Source organism: Neoarius graeffei, chromosome 4 (genome assembly GCF_027579695.1).
Source record: "Neoarius graeffei isolate fNeoGra1 chromosome 4, fNeoGra1.pri, whole genome shotgun sequence".
NCBI lineage: Eukaryota > Metazoa > Chordata > Actinopteri > Siluriformes > Ariidae > Neoarius > Neoarius graeffei.
In genome coordinates, this window is record NC_083572.1 from 52,302,000 (window position 1) to 52,318,244 (window position 16,245).

A 16,245-nucleotide genomic window follows, 5' to 3' on the forward strand; every position below is an offset into this window, starting at 1 on the left:
TCCTGTTCCTGCAGATGAAAAATATCCCCACAGCATGATGTTGCCACCACCATGCTTCACTGTAGGAATGATGTTCTCAGGGTGATGGGTTTGCTCCACACATGATGTTTCCCGTGATGGCCAAAAAGTTCAATTTTAGTCTCATTTGACCAGAGAGTCTTCTTCCATGTGTTTGGGGAGTCTGCCACATGCTGTTGGGCAAACTCCAAACATGATTTCTTATTTTTTTCTTTAAGCAATGGCTTTTTTCTGGCCACTCTTCCATAAAGCCCCGTTCTGTGGAGTGTACGGGTTAAAGTGGTCCTATGGACAGATACTCCCATCTCTGCTGTGGATCTTTGCAGCTCCTTCAGTGTTATCTTTGGTGTCTTTGTTGCATCTCTGATTAATGCCCTCCTTGCCCGGTCTGTGAGTTTTGGTGTGTGGCCTTCTCTTGTCAGGTTTGTAGTGGTGCCATATTCTTTCCATTTTGCTATAATGGATTTAATGGTGCTCCCTGGGATATTCAAAGTTTGGGATATTTTTTGTAACCCAACCCTGATCTATACTTCTCCACAACTTTGTCTCTGACCTGTTTGGAGGCTCCTTGGTTTTCATGTTGCTTGCTTAGTTGTGTTGCAGAGTCAGGGTCCTTCCAGAACAGGTTGCTATATACAGACATCATGTGACAGATCATGTGACATTTTGATTGCACACAGGTGGATCTTAATCAACTAATTATGTGACTTATGAAGTGAATTGGTTGGACCAGCTCTTATTTAGGGCTTTCATACGAAAGGGGGTGAATACCTATGCACACTCCAGGTTTCTGTTTTTTATCTTAATTGGCGAGGGCCTTTCTGTGCAGAGTTTGCATGTTCTCCCCGTGTCTGCGTGGGTTTCCTCCGGGTGCTCTGGTTTCCCCCACACTCCAAAGACATGTGGTTAGGTTAATGTGGGACGGCCTTGGGCTGAGGTGCCCTTGAGCAAGGCACCGAACTCCCAACTGCTCCCCGGGCACTGTTAGCATGGCTGCCCACTGCTCTGGGTATGTGTGTGTGTGTGCTCATTGCTCATATGTGTGTTCACTGCTTCAGATGGGTTAAATGCAGAAAGGAAATTTCACAAGTATGTGATGAATAAAGTTGTGCTTTCTTTCTCTTTCTTTCTTTATTGTTTGTGTCACAATAATAAAAAAAATTGCACCTTTACAGTAGTAGGCATGTTGTGTAAGTCAAGTGGTGCTAACCCTCCAAAAATCCATTTTAATTCCAGCTTGTAATGCAATAAAACAAGACAAACACCAAGGGGGATGAATACTTTCGCAAGACACTGTATTTACTCAAATAGTTTTATATTACAGGCATTTAGCAGATGCTCTTATCCAGAGTGACATACAACATACCTAGAGCAATCTGGGGAGCAGTTGGGAGGTTAATTGTCTTACTCAAGGGCACTTCAGCCATTCCTGCTGGTCCAGGGAATCAAATAGGCGACCTTGTGGTCCCCAAGCTGCTTCTCTAACCAGTAGGCCATGGTTTTACATCAGATAAGTTATTTACATGGAATTTTCTTGATCACTATTTACTTAATTTTAAGATCAAGTGAATTACTACAGTAGCGGTACCTTTAGTCACTGTGTCACTGTGTTTTGTACTCTTTCCGCGACTGGTCTTAGACGGCATGTCTAATATGGCACATAGTCTTTAATTTCATGGAATCAGAGCAGGAAATTGGAAGAAAGCAGACAGTTTAAAATGTAGGGAAACTAAGTGTCCTGAAAGTCATTGAACCTGAAGGCCATATTATTGGATAATCTGATCAAGTTAGAGTGCAGACAGTAGATGATAAAGAATAGTGGACCAAGATCAAGTCCAATCAACACTTGGCTTTACTGGTGCTGGGTTGAATCTAGAGTCTCTGACATATGTATATACCTATTCGATTTACTGTATATCTATATGATTTAAACCAGTTCAGTGGCAATCTTATTCCAGTAAGGTATTCCAGAAGAATGTGATAATCTATCAGAAGCAGACAGATTATCAAGGAGGACAGAAATACTGATATTTCCTCTGTCGGCAGCTATAAAAAGATTAACACCCTGAGCAGTGTTGTCTGTGGCTTTAAAACTAGATTGAAGTGGTCATGTGTTCTGGCTTCTTGCTCAGAAAGCGGAGATTAAAAATGGGCTGGAAATTAGTGAGGTTTTCCGGATCCTGCGTCTTTAAAATTGGTGTCCCAGCAGCTGCTTTTAGTTCAATTGGCACAAATCCATTAGATCAGGTGAGGAACAGACTTGGGATTTGTCATGAGGTTGGACAAGTTTGTTCTTAGTTTTTTTTTTTGATTGATTGATTACTTTATTCTGAACAATAAAGAAGAAAGATATAAAAATAAAAATTTTAAATAAAAAAATACAATAATCAAAACATCATCATAAACAAACAGAATAGCGTAGCCACAAGGCAATAACATAATGTTCAGAAAGGATTAGGAAGAGGTAATAACTTATCCAATCCTAACCCTCTATACCACCGCTAATCAAATGTCACTTTCCACCATAATAAACTATATATACAAAAGAAAACAAAAGCAATAAACAAAAAAGAAAACATACCAACATATCAAAACATACCGACATGGTATAATATCGACCAAATCAAATCATATATACAGATACTTATGTTATGCATATAGACACACATACAATACATATATACAGTACATACATATACACATACCTATAACTATACACTAAATACAAGAAGACCAGTCACAGACTTACTCTCAATTTCATCATCACCTATATAGTCTGCCTGTCCTCATTCTCATATATTTTTATTAACATGTTTTTATATAATTTTTTAAACAGTTTTATGTTGGTGCTATTTTTGAGTTCATTATCCAGACCATTCCACAATTTCACCCCACAGACTGTTATGCACATACTTTTCATAGTTGTTCTAACATTTACTCTCTTAAAATTCATTTCCCCTCTCAGGTTATACCCACCCTGCCTTTCCATAAACGTATTTTGTACCTCACCCGGAAGAAGGTTATGTCTTGCTTTATACATAATTTGTGCAGTCTTGTGTTTAACCAGATCAGTGAATTTCAGAGTGTGTGCTTTTACGAATAATGCGTTTGTATGCTCAAGATATCCCGTATTATTGACAATTCTTATTGCTCTTTTTTGTAATGTGCATAACGGCTGCAGGTTAGATTTGTAGGTATTACCCCATATCTCCACACAGTAGCTCAAATATGGAAGTATGAGTGCATTATACAGAGTATGTAGTGATTTATAGTCCAGAATGTGTCTTGATTTCCCCAAAATTGCAGTAATCTTTGCTATTTTTGCTTTAACATGATTAATATGCGGTTTCCAGCAGACTTTATGATCAACAATCACACCCAGAAATTTTATTTCATACACTCTTTCTATGGTTATGTTGTCAATTTTCAATTCAACTTGAGGGTTTGACTTATATTTTCCAAATAACATAATCTTTGTTTTACTCAATTTCAATGACAATTTGTTTACGTTAAACCACCTTTTTAATTTATTCATTTCGGTTGTGATTGTTTCCATAAGCTGCTGTGCATTGTCCCCGGCGCAAAAGATGTTTGTATCATCAGCAAATAATATGCATTTCATTATACTTGATACATTACATAAATCATTAATGTACAATATAAACAGTTTAGGACCTAAGACAGACCCTTGCGGTACTCCACATGTTATGGGCAAATACTCAGATGTGTGATCTCCAATTTTTACAAATTGTTGCCTGTTACTTAAGTAGCTCCTCACCCAGTCCAAACCAACCCCTCTGATACCATACCTCTCTAATTTTTTGAATAGAATGTCATGATTTATTGTATCAAATGCTTTCTTTAGATCTATGAAAATTCCCATAACATGTTTTTTATTGTCTATACCATTTGTGATTTTCTCGATAAGTTCCATTAATGCCAGGGTTGTTGATCTGTCTTTCCGGAATCCGTATTGACTGTCAGCTAAAAGTTTATATTTTTCAATGAAGTTGTCTAGTTTTGCTGTGAACAGTTTTTCGAGGATCTTGGAGAACTGAGAGAGTAAAGAAACTGGCCTGTAATTTGTGTAATGGTGTCTATCTCCACATTTATATAAAGGTATAACTTTAGCTATTTTCATGTTGTTTGGAAATTTACCAGATTGAAAAGACATATTACATATGTGAGTAAATGGTTCTGCAATTTCTTCAATAACTTTTTTTATTAAACTCATATCAATATCATTCCAGTCAGTGGAGGTTTTACTTTCACTTCTCCTTACAATGTCTATGACCTCTTTTATGCCAACTGCACCAAGGAATATAGATTTAGGATTTCTCTCCCATCGAGCAGCCTCCGCCCCGCCAGGTGTGTCTGTATCTTGAATCTTTTCTGCCAAATCTGATCCCACATTTACAAAGAATCTATTAAAACCATTTACCACTTCCTCCATATTATTTATTGATCTGTCATTCTCAATATAATGATCAGGGTAGCTTGTGTTTTTGTTTTTAGCTCTATTCCTAATAATACTATTCAGTACATTCCATAGCCCCTTCATATTATTTTTATTACTATCTAATAATTTATTATAATATTCCTTCTTACATGTCCTCATAATGCTGGTTAATTTATTCTTGTATTTTTTATATTTAATTTCTGCCTCCAAAGTTCTTTTTTTTATGAATTGTCTATACAGCGTGTTCTTTTTTTTACAGGCATTTTTTAATCCTTTGGTGATCCATGGACCATTTGCTTGTTTTTGTCCATCATTGTATTTCCTTACAGGACAGGTTTTATCATATAGTGTTTTAAAGATATTTAGGAATCCACTGTATGCTTTGTCAATATCTTCTTCCTCATATACTACTCTCCAGTTCTGTTTAAGTAATTCACTCTTAAGTATCCTTATGTTTTCTTCGGTTCTTATCCGTTTGTATTTCAGCTGATTCATATACTTAGGTTTCCAGTAATTACAGTGATAGACAATAAATACAGGCAAATGGTCACTGATGTCGTTATATAAAAGCCCACTTTCTGTATTATTTTCCATACTGTTTGTAAATATATTATCTATTAATGTGACACAATGAGAAGTAATTCTACTAGGTTTGGTGATTTTGGGGTATAAACCCATACTGTACATTGTATTTATGAAATCTTCTGTCATTTTATGCTTTTTTGGATTTAACAGATCAATATTATAATCCCCACAGATAAACACAGTCTTCTGCACTGAGTTAGAAAACACGTTTTCCATCCAGTTTTCAAATATCTCGATACTTGATGCTGGAGTTCTGTACAAACAGCTCACAATTATATTTTTTACTTTTTCCATACAAATTTCCACTGTGATACATTCCACCAGATTATCAACAGCTGCTGTCATACTCTCCACCACCTTATACTTCAGTCCTTTGTCCACATATATTGCCACACCTCCTCCTCTCTTTTTCACTCTGCTTATATGATTTAGATCATAACCCTCCATCTCAAAGTCCACATCTCTGTCAGTGCTGATCCATGTCTCTGAAATTGCTATGATGTTGAATGGGTTCTTAAACTGTTTCAAATATTCTTTAATACTGTGGAAGTTGGCATATAGGCTTCTGCTATTGAAGTGGATGATTGATATGTTATGCTTTGATTGGAAAGTTGCGTTGTAGTGCTCATCTGTGTAATAACTGCAGCTGTTTTCTATAAGTTTAAAAGAGGGCTTCGGAATGACCAACTTCTATTCAGTTCTGCATCATTGGTGATAATTGAACCAAATGAGCATGGAATTAAACAGACTGCACTTTATGGCCTCCTAATTCTTCTGGCACTAAGCCTTGAATATTGCACAGTTGGTTAAACTCATTAATCCTTTAAGCATCAGAACTCTGATGGAAATGAATTACTGGAAAAGCAGTATGCTTTTATGCTTTAATGAGCACACACACACACACACACACACACACACACACACACACACACACACACACACACACACACAATGCTTGGACAGCTAGTTGCCATGGTGACCTATTCATCATATCAGATCTCCAGGGTTGCAATTCAAATATAATCTTGAAGCAGTCCTCAACTCTTATAAATAGCATTTTTGTGTCTTGTTTCTACAGCAGGATGAAACTGTTATACAAGTCAGGCTTCTGTGGACCCCGTTGCCCACTACTGGCACAAAGAATTAATTTAGAAGTTGAATAAACACCAGTGGTTTCTATGGGGATGTGAAGAACGTGTGTATCTTCATAACATGTGTGTGCGTGATCAGTAACCACGGTACAGCTGAAAAACCAACCTGACATTCCTATTGCATTTACATTCATGAAAGCAGAATCCACATAATTAATCTTTCATAAAAAGACTAAAATAAGGAAACGAGAGATAGAGAGAGCATGCAAGAGAGAGAGAGAGAGAACGATAACACAAATCAGAGAGAGATGGGAATGGATGTGTGAAAAGACGAAATTGAGCGATGGATAGGATGGAATGAAGTAGACAGCAAATTTTCAGGAAAAGACCCTCGGATGAGAAATAAACAGCGAGAGAAAGAGGGGTAGCTGAAGGAAACTGCAGAGAGGACAGTAGGATTACTACAGTGGTGCTTGAAAGTTTGTGAACCCTTTAGAATTTTCTATATTTCTACATAAATATGACCTAAAACATCATCAGATTTTCACACAAGTCCTAAAAGTAGATAAAGAGAACCCAGTTAAACAAATGAGACAAAAATATTATACCATGGTGATATATTTCTCATTCCTCATTTATTTATTGAGGAAAATGATCCAATATTACATATCTGTGAGTGGCAAAAGTAAGTGAACCTCTAGGATTAGCAGTTAATTTGAAGGTGAAATTAGAGTCAGGTGTTTTCAGTCAATGGGATGACAATCAGGTGTGAGTGGGCACCCTGTTTTATTTAAAGAACAGGGATCTATCAAAGTCTGATCTTCACAACACATGTTTGTGGAAGCGTATCATGGCACGAACAAAGGAGATTTCTGAGGACCTCAGAAAAAGCGTTGTTGATGCTCATCAGGCTGGAAAAGGTTACAAAACCATCTCTAAAGAGTTTGGACTCCACCAATCCACAGTCAGACAGATTGTGTACAAATGGAGGAAATTCACGACCATTGTTACCCTCCCCAGGAGTGGTCGACCAACAAAGATCACTCCAAGAGCAAGGCGTGTAATAGTCGACGAGGTCACAAAGGACCCCAGGGTAACTTCTAAGCAACTGAAGGCCTCTCCTACATTGGCTAATGTTAATGTTCATGAATCCACCATCAGGAGAACACTGAACAACAATGGTGTGCATGGCAGGGTTGCAAGGAGAAAGCCACTGCTCTCCAAAAAGAACATTGCTGCTCATCTGCAGTTTGCTAAAGATCACATGGACAAGCCGGAAGGCTACTGGAAAAATGTTTTGTGGACAGATGGGACCAAAATAGAACTTTTTGGTTTAAATGAGAAGCGGTATGTTTGGAGAAAGGAAAACACTGCATTCCAGCATAAGAACCTTATCCCATCTGTGAAACATGGTGGTGGTAGTATCATGGTTTGGGCCTATTTTGCTGCATCTGGGCCAGGACGGCTTGCCATCATTGATGGAACAATGAATTCTGAATTATACCAGCGAATTCTAAAGGAAAATGTCAGGACATCTGTCCATGAACGGAATCTCAAGAGAAGGTGGGTCATGCAGCAAGACAACGACCCTAAGCACACAAGTCGTTCAACCAAAGAATGATTAAAGAAGAATAAAGTTAATGTTTTGGAATGGCCAAGTCAAAGTCCTGACTTTAATTCAATCGAAATGCTGTGGAAGGACCTGAAGCGAGCAGTTCATGTGAGGAAACCCACCAACATCCCAGAGTTGAAGCTGTTCTGTACAGAGGAATGGGCTAAAATTCCTCCAAGCCAGTGTGCAGGACTGATCAACAGTTACCGGAAACATTTACTTGCAGTTATTGCTGCACAAGTGGGCCACACCAGATACTGAAAGCAAAGGTTCACATACTTTTGCCAATCACAGATATGTAATACTGGATCATTTTTCTCAATGAATAAATGACCAAGTATAATATTTTTGTCTCATTTGTTTAACTGGGTTCTCTTTATCTACTTTTAGGACTTGTGTGAAAATCTGATGATGTTTTAGGTCATATTTATGTAGAAATCTAGAAAATTCTAAAGAGTTCACAAACCTTCAAGCACCACTGTAAACACTAAGTATTACGACAGCAAGAGGATGAAAAGGTGAGAGTACGTAAAGGATCTCGTGCTAATAAAAGAACAGTGAATAAACAGAGGACACAACACAGAGAGTTATGATATCTTACCAGTAAGATCTCAATACAGCCCAGAATGTACATGGCTCCTGCAAAGGTGGTCCCCAGGTAGAAACAGATCCCCACAGCGCCACCAAACTCAGGGCCAAGGGAACGAGAGATCATGTAGTAGGAGCCTCCAGCTGTTAAAATACTAACAGTCAGTCGCAATGCTTCTCACTACAAGTAAATTAAATGCTACAAGGGATCCTCAGAGACTGACACTTAGCCCTCAATTACAACTGATTCCAGATATATAAAAAAAAATGAATGATGGGCCATTTATAGCATGAATTTAAGGACTAGGGCACTAATAGCAACCTACTAGTGACTGAAAAGCCTGCAATTTCAGCAATTTGTCCTTACTCTTGCTCTTCTCCAATCAGAAAGTGAGGCAAAGGCTGTTATTAAACTATAGGGCTTAATTATAGGATAACAGACACATAAATATAGCTTTGAGGACACTGCTGTCTGGACATTGTACTACTGTTTCAGAGTAGATGCAGATTTGAAGTATGGGTATAGAACAGGGCATCTCTTACCTGGTACTACTCCATTGGTGGCGATGGCACTCATAGAAATTGCAGTTAACATAGTCTGGGTGAAGAAAGAAATTAATTTGGTTAGAAAATTAGACACTCCTACCTTGTTCCGACACTCACTAATCATCTCATTAGGTTAATCTACCATATTGATGCAGTTGATACAGTTGTGGTCAGAAGTTTACATACAGTGACATGAATGTCATCTTGGATATGAATGTCATGGCAATATTGGGGCTTTCAGTAATTTCTTTGAACTGTTCTTTTTCTGTGGCAGAATGATTGTACAGCATAAATCTTTAAAAAAACACTTGAATTTGGTGCACAAGTTTTAATTTTCTTTGGATTTTCTGAAATCAACACAAGGTCAAAATTATACATACAGGGTCAAAAATTGACATATGCTCACTTAAATTATTAATTCAGAGGTGCTGAAACTTACGCATCAGAGCTGGTTGTGGAGGATAAAGTAGGCTAACATTAAGCTTAAAACAAGTCCTGACTTCAACCTTATTGAAAATATATGGACTGTGCTTATAAGTCGAGTCTATGCCAAGAAAAAAAAAATTTAATTGAACTCTACCAATTCTACCATGAAGAGTCGTGAAATATCCAACCAGAATTCTGCCAGAAGCTTGTTCATGGTAAACAAAAATGTTTGGTCAAGGTGAATCTTGCGAAGAGACATTTTACCCAAATATTAGGTGTGCTGTATGTATAATTTTGACCCTGTATGTATAATTTTGACCCGGTGTTGATTTCAGAAAACCCAAAGAAAATTAAAACTTGTGCACCAAATTCTAGTGTTCTGTCCGTCTGTCCATTCATGTTTTTGTTTCCGGGCCGTATCTTTAAAACTACTGAAGATATCTTCCTGAAATTTTGTATACATATCAAGCAACATGTGAACTGGTGCCTTTTGCTATATTGGATTTTTGAAAAAAAAAAGTATTTTTCAAATTTTTACATAAAAAATTGATTTTGACTTAGTTTCCAAGAGCAGTGTTTGTTTCCGGAGTATATATCCAAAACTGTTCATGATACGGATTTGAAACTTGGTACACATGTTAACAAAGTAATGTAGATGTGCCTTTTCATACTAAGAAATTTGAGAAATTTAAATTTTTAATGTTTCCATGGAAAATATTTCAGACGTAGGTTCTCAGGTTAGTCTTAGGGGTAGGTTTTGTTTCCGGAGCAGAACTTGAAAACTATGAGTGGTATGGTCTTGAAAGTTGGTATATGTGTTGATTAAGTAATGTATATGTGACTTTTGATATGAAGAAGTGTGAAAATTTTTAATTTTTAGCTCACCTGGACCAAAGGTCCGGTGGGTTTATGCCATGGGCTGCTGAGGTCAGTGTAAAGAGGTAGGGTTGGTTTTCTGCAGCAGAACTTGAAAAATGTGACAAATAATATTTTGAAACTTGGTATATAGTTGGTATATAGGGCGGGGGATATAGATGACTCTGTCTTTTTGTTATACTTATTATACCACTTATTTTTAATGGTATAATACTTATTTTTCTGACAACTTTTACTCTTGCTCCATACATTTTAACACAAATATCTTTACTTTCTCCTCATTACATTTTTTAAATCAGGCTTGTTACTTTAATTTGAATGCATCTGAGGGAAATTATTTTTATTTTGCATCATTGCGCACTTTCCCAACATTAAGACCAATTTCACCCTAAATAGATGGGACACAAACTCATAAAAGACGACACTGATCACACCAACCCAGTGTGGCAACCCTGACTGTGAGTAAAAACATCTCATCTCATTATCTCTAGCCGCTTTATCCTTCTACAGGGTCGCAGGCAAGCTGGAGCCTATCCCAGCTGACTATGGGCGAGAGGCGGGGTACACCCTGGACAAGTCACCAGGTCATCACAGGGCTGACACATAGACACAGACAACCATTCACAGTCAATTTAGAGTCACCAGTTAACCTAACCTGCATGTCTTTGGACTGTGGGGGAAACCAGAGCACCCAGAGGAAACCCACGCGGACAACATGCAAACTCCGCACAGAAAGGCCCTTGCCGGCCATGGGGCTCGAACCCGGACCTTCTTGCTGTGAAGCGACAGCGCTAACCACTACACCACCGTGCCGCCCGAGTAAAAACATGATTCACGTTTAAATTCAGCAAACTGAGGTGAATGGGTTTTCTTTGAACTTTTCTATTTGAATGTTTTTAAGAATACCAAATTGCTTCATTTAAATCCCTAATGCTTTAGCTGTGTGGGATGTATGCTCTTCAAACAAGTTATAAGAAACATGTAAGGAAAGGATAGCTATAAGTTACCATTACATACAGCTGGGTTGTCAAAGTTAGCAAGCTAGTTGCTAGTTAATCAACTGCAGGTACAAGTGGATTGTTTATTTGACTGTTTATTCCATTTTTATTTGTGCCTTGGATAGTCTGTTTGTGCCTCGCCTGACCTATTGCTTGTTCTACGTTTATGATTTCTGTTCGCTGATTTGGATTGTTTGCCTGTTGTCACTTTTATTAATAAAACTATCTTTTGCACATACATCTGTCTCCAACCCTTCCCCTACAAAAACAAATTAGATAAAGAATATAACAATGAACATGCTTAAGGGTAGAAGAAATCAGATTTAAATATCCATCCATCCATAATCTATAGCCGCTTATCCTGTGATTTAAATATTTAAAATAATAAAATAAAACAAAAACCGACTCCTCAAACATCCTCTAAATTTTATTGTATTTAATTATTTGGAAACAAGAAAGATCACGAAAACTGATTGTAGAATATCTTCAACTTCTCCATCATCTATCTTTATGAGAATGAACGCATGGATGGAGGGTGTGTGAGCTGCCTCCTGTTTGTCTCCGTGTGTGTGAAGTGATGAGAGGTCGGTGTGTTAGACCGTAATCAGGCTTAATGAGCATTCTCTCTCTCTCTCTTTAATTGTTTAAGTGCTTTGCTCTGGTGAAGTCCCGGCTAGTCCACTTGAACACTATTACACCATCTATACCTAATACACACTCTCAAGCACACCATACTCCACAGACCAGCACACATAATATCACTGCATTAACCCATATGCTAATTACACAACAAATATAGCCTGTGATTGGCTGAGTAATTGGAGTTTTTGGCAGCTGCAAGTTACAAGCTGCCAGTTATGCCACCTGTCTCTGTTTGCAAGCCAGTAATATTTTAGCAGGCACACTGACTTGTGAAAAGACTTATACACTTGTTTACTATAGAGATCTTTAAAAAAAAAAAAAAACTCACTTGCAACTTATTCTTGTGGTTTATGCATGTGCTCCTCTTCATACCTGTGCTGTACTGTGTGGCTGGTTTACTAGCAGTGTCTGAATATGAATAGAATAAGACTAAAGTTACAAAAATATATGGCTGAAGTAGAGAAGCAGCTTTGGGACCAAAAGGTTGCCGGTTTGATTCCCTGGACCAGCAGGAATGGCTGAAGTGCCCTTGGGCAAGGCACCAACCCCCAACTGCTCCCCAGGCTTCTCTGGGTATGTTGTACGTCACTCTGGACAAGAATGTCTGCTAAATGCTTATAATGTAATGTAATGTTGTGAAACACATCTGATCATGTAAAAGGTGATAACACAGTCGGGCTTTGTGTGGAGACAGACTCAGAATGTATCATGTCTGATACAGTATCTAATTTCAGGGGGAAGAAACAACCTATAAAAACAAACCAACAATAGCTTGTGTTTGCAGTCTTTGCTAAGTAAGTAGTCTCTTCAAGATGTGTGTTGCTTGGCTGTTGCTTAGCAACAGAGCATCAGGCGCATTTATTCCACTGTGTACGCATGTTTACACAATCGTATGACAAAACAGCAACCAAATTTAATATTATTATACTGCCGAGGAAAAGGGTACATTGACAATAAAGCCATTTTTGATTTATAATTGGGAAAAAAAACAAGTGGCGAGACAAAAACAAGAAATGACGTATCTAAAGAGGACGCAGACACTGAGCGTCTATCAGCTATTAAAAGTTAAGTGGATCATATCGCCACAGAACATTATGGCTTCATACATCTTGACTTTCACAGTCGCTACAAGGAACACTAAAACATTGCTGTCATTGTTGCACTTTCATGTCCTTTATGCTCCTCTAAATACTAAGGTGCTTTTGTTACCTTGGTCTCAAATAATTGTTTGCACTATTAATAAGGATGACTAAGCATGTCGATTCTGGCTGAATGCTAGTTCACTTTGTCTATAAAAGGACCCGTGGCCTCGCTGCCTTTCTGTTGCTATGAGAGACGTGCGACAGTGAGAACACACCTCCTGTGTGCTGTCCACATGACACAAACAGGGTCTGGTTCGTCTAACACACTAACTTACAGCATACACACATGTACATCAAGTACAGGACGATGAGACAGTCTGGGCTGCTGACGGCAAAAATGACAGCCATCTGAGACGCAATAAAGAGTAGATACCAAAAGAATGTATAAGAGGGTTTGTGTGTGTGTGTGTGTGTGTGTGTGACAGACATTATTGAATCTGGCCACACTGTGCTCCTTCAGGTAGCAGGCCATTTTGTAAATGCTTTAAATGCCTTGAGCAGCAGGGATTGGGAATCTGGGGAAAAAAAAGAGTCTCAAAAACACAGTTAGACTCTTAAACAGCCTCTTAAAGCCTGACAAAACACACCCCAGCAATCTCTCCAGGTGTGAGACCGAAGAGGAAAGAAAAATCCATAAGCATCGGCCCTGGCTAAATACAATTGTATACAAGGATTGGTTTGTTTTGCTTTTCCATTTTAGATGTTGCCTTCCTTTATACAATCCAATCCATTTAAATACATACTTGTTTTAAAAATATTTAAGTTGCATTTTATTTTTGGAACAAAGTGTTAACATGATAAAATCGAGCTTTAACCATATCTTGGACCAGTTTTCTTCTCATCTTATCCTCAACATGCCGTGTAAAGTTCAGGTGTCTCTTATATCTGAGAGGGAGAAGAAAATTTACTCTGAGACTGACTCTGATAAACAGAGAGAGAGAAAAAAGCTCATTGTGGTTCTCAGTTCACCAGAAAATTGCAATGTATCGAATATCACGTTTATAAGAAATATAAGAAGTTTAAAACATTGTATAACATTGATTTAACACACAAGTTAAATCTAGTAAACTATTTCAATGTTTTTCAAAATCAATAACGTTTCATGTCGCTCAAGACCACGTACTGTATGCACACACACTTATTCTTGGGTTTCAGTCACGTGACTTTTCTTAGTGATTTCACTTAAAACAGCTAGTGGTCTAGCAAACCAAAACGGCTGCCGTAGTGCAAACAACTAGCGATAACTTATCAGAGTACGCTCGTAATCTAGAAGCCACGGCTCGCTTTAGATATATTCAGAAGATTGCTATGTGCAATGGAATCGACCCCTACAGTCTGGGAAAGAAGGATTTGTCATATGATCTCAAAAACTACCCTTCAGTCGAGTTCCCCGACATCTTGAACTATCTGGTGTTGCAGACGTCCTTCCACACCGCAAAACAGATGAAAGCGTGGAAGAGTATGGAGGCTTACAACTGTTTTGTACGTGGCTGGGTAAAGGACCTCGCTATCAAGTCACTGCCGAATGAATCCTGTATTGTTTTTGCCCGTGTAGATATGTTTTTTAAAAGCTTTTCGTTTGTATCTTTACAACGAAGCGCTGCAAGTCGAAGTGTAAACAAACAGCAGCTGGCTTGATTCTCACTTGTGTTGGCTCTTCTATCTCAGGTAAATCATTCACAAAGATCATCAGAAAGCCCTTTAAAGACCTGGATTTTAGTTAAATAAGATGGAGAAGTGATCACGGCGCATTTTAACTGTATGGCTGGGTAAGAATTTTGTTGCGACCTTCATGCATATAGACTTTGTGAGGAATAAACAAAGAAACATCTGGGGACTTTAGCGCTTCATGACTAAAAAAAAAAAGTACCATAAAATAACGACACATAGCAAGAAAAGTACTTGGAAAACACTAATGCCATAGCTGAGAGGGATACAAACCTTTCACCAAGTGATCACTGCGAACTCGAGCATGCGTCGACTCGGCTCCCTTCGATTTCAGTGAGAGGTTCAAAAGCTGCCTTTCTTGATGCCTTTTTGTGAAATCCTGTGTTTATTCACCCTTTTTTTTATTAAGTCAAGTTTATTTTTATAGTGCTTTTAACAACAGACACTGTCACAAAGCAGGTTTACAGAATTTTAGTGACTTTAAAAATGAGCTAATTTTATCCCTAATTTATCCCCAATGAGCAAGCCTGGGCGGCACAGTGGTGTAGTGGTTAGCACTGTCGCCTCACAGCAAGAAGGTCCTGGGTTCGAGCCCCGTGGCCAGCGAGGGCCTTTCTGTGCGGAGTTTGCATGTTCTCCCCGTGTCCGCATGGGTTTCCTCCGGGTGCTCCGGTTTCCCCCACAGTCCAAAGACATGCAGGTTAGGTTAACTGGTGAGTCTAAATTGACCGTAGGTGTGAATGTGAATGGTTGTCTGTGTCTATGTATCAGCCCTGTGATGACCTGGCGACTTGTCCAGGGTGTACCCTGCCTTTCGCCCGTAGTCAGCTGGGATAGGCTCCAGCTTGCCTGCGACCCTGTAGAACAGGATAAAGCGGCTAGAGATAATGAGATGAGATGAGCAAGCCTGTGGCAATGGTGGCAAGGAAAAACTCCCTCAGATGCCATGAGAAAGAAACCTCGAGATAAACCAGACTCAAAAGGGAACCCATCCTCATTTGGGTGATAACATTTTTATAACATTTTTAGCAGTTTTAACATGAAGCCTGTTTTGTTGAAGTTATAAACTGTTCACTGATGGAAACTTGAGCGCAAAACTGTTCATGACAACTGCAGTCCTAAAGTTATCATGTCAACTGTAGTCCTCAGCCATAAAAGCATTACTGTAAGTGTCCAGATCCACTTACAGTATTAGTTCTTAGGGAACCCTGAAGAAACTTTTATCAGTTTCATGGTTTGATCGATTCGAACAAGCTAAAACAATGCAACCCCACTCAGCTCGACTCAGCCCAACTCAGCACGGCACGGCTCAGCCGCGTTTGTAGTGGAAAAGCGGCATAAGTGTCAGCCCTGTGATGACCTGGCGACTTGTCCAGGGTGTACCCTGCCTTTTGCCTGTAGTCAGCTGGGATAGGCTCCAGCTTGCCTGCGACCCTGTAGAACAGGATAAAGCGGCTAGAGATGATGAGATGAGACTTTCAGACACTACTCCATCGCGTTGGTATTTACATCATTACTGTTGCACAATTAAAACGTGCCAGATCAGGCAGCTGGTGGGTTTTCAAAATAATAAATACATGCATGTGTTTTTGTG

The 16,245-nt window shown here is 38.7% G+C and overlaps 1 protein-coding gene across 2 annotated transcripts in view; it reads right to left on the reverse strand.

The window, feature by feature from the left end:
* The window catches only part of slc12a5a (solute carrier family 12 member 5a), a 443,979-nt gene that overhangs the window by 55,528 nt on the left and 372,206 nt on the right, over positions 1–16,245 (reverse strand). For both annotated transcript variants that reach the window (XM_060918253.1, XM_060918252.1), the window contains 2 exons: positions 8,897–8,951; positions 8,367–8,497 (listed from right to left, as the gene is read on the reverse strand). In XM_060918253.1, coding sequence (XP_060774236.1) covers positions 8,367–8,497; positions 8,897–8,951 — 186 coding nt within the window. The remainder of the gene's footprint in view (positions 1–8,366; positions 8,498–8,896; positions 8,952–16,245) is intronic.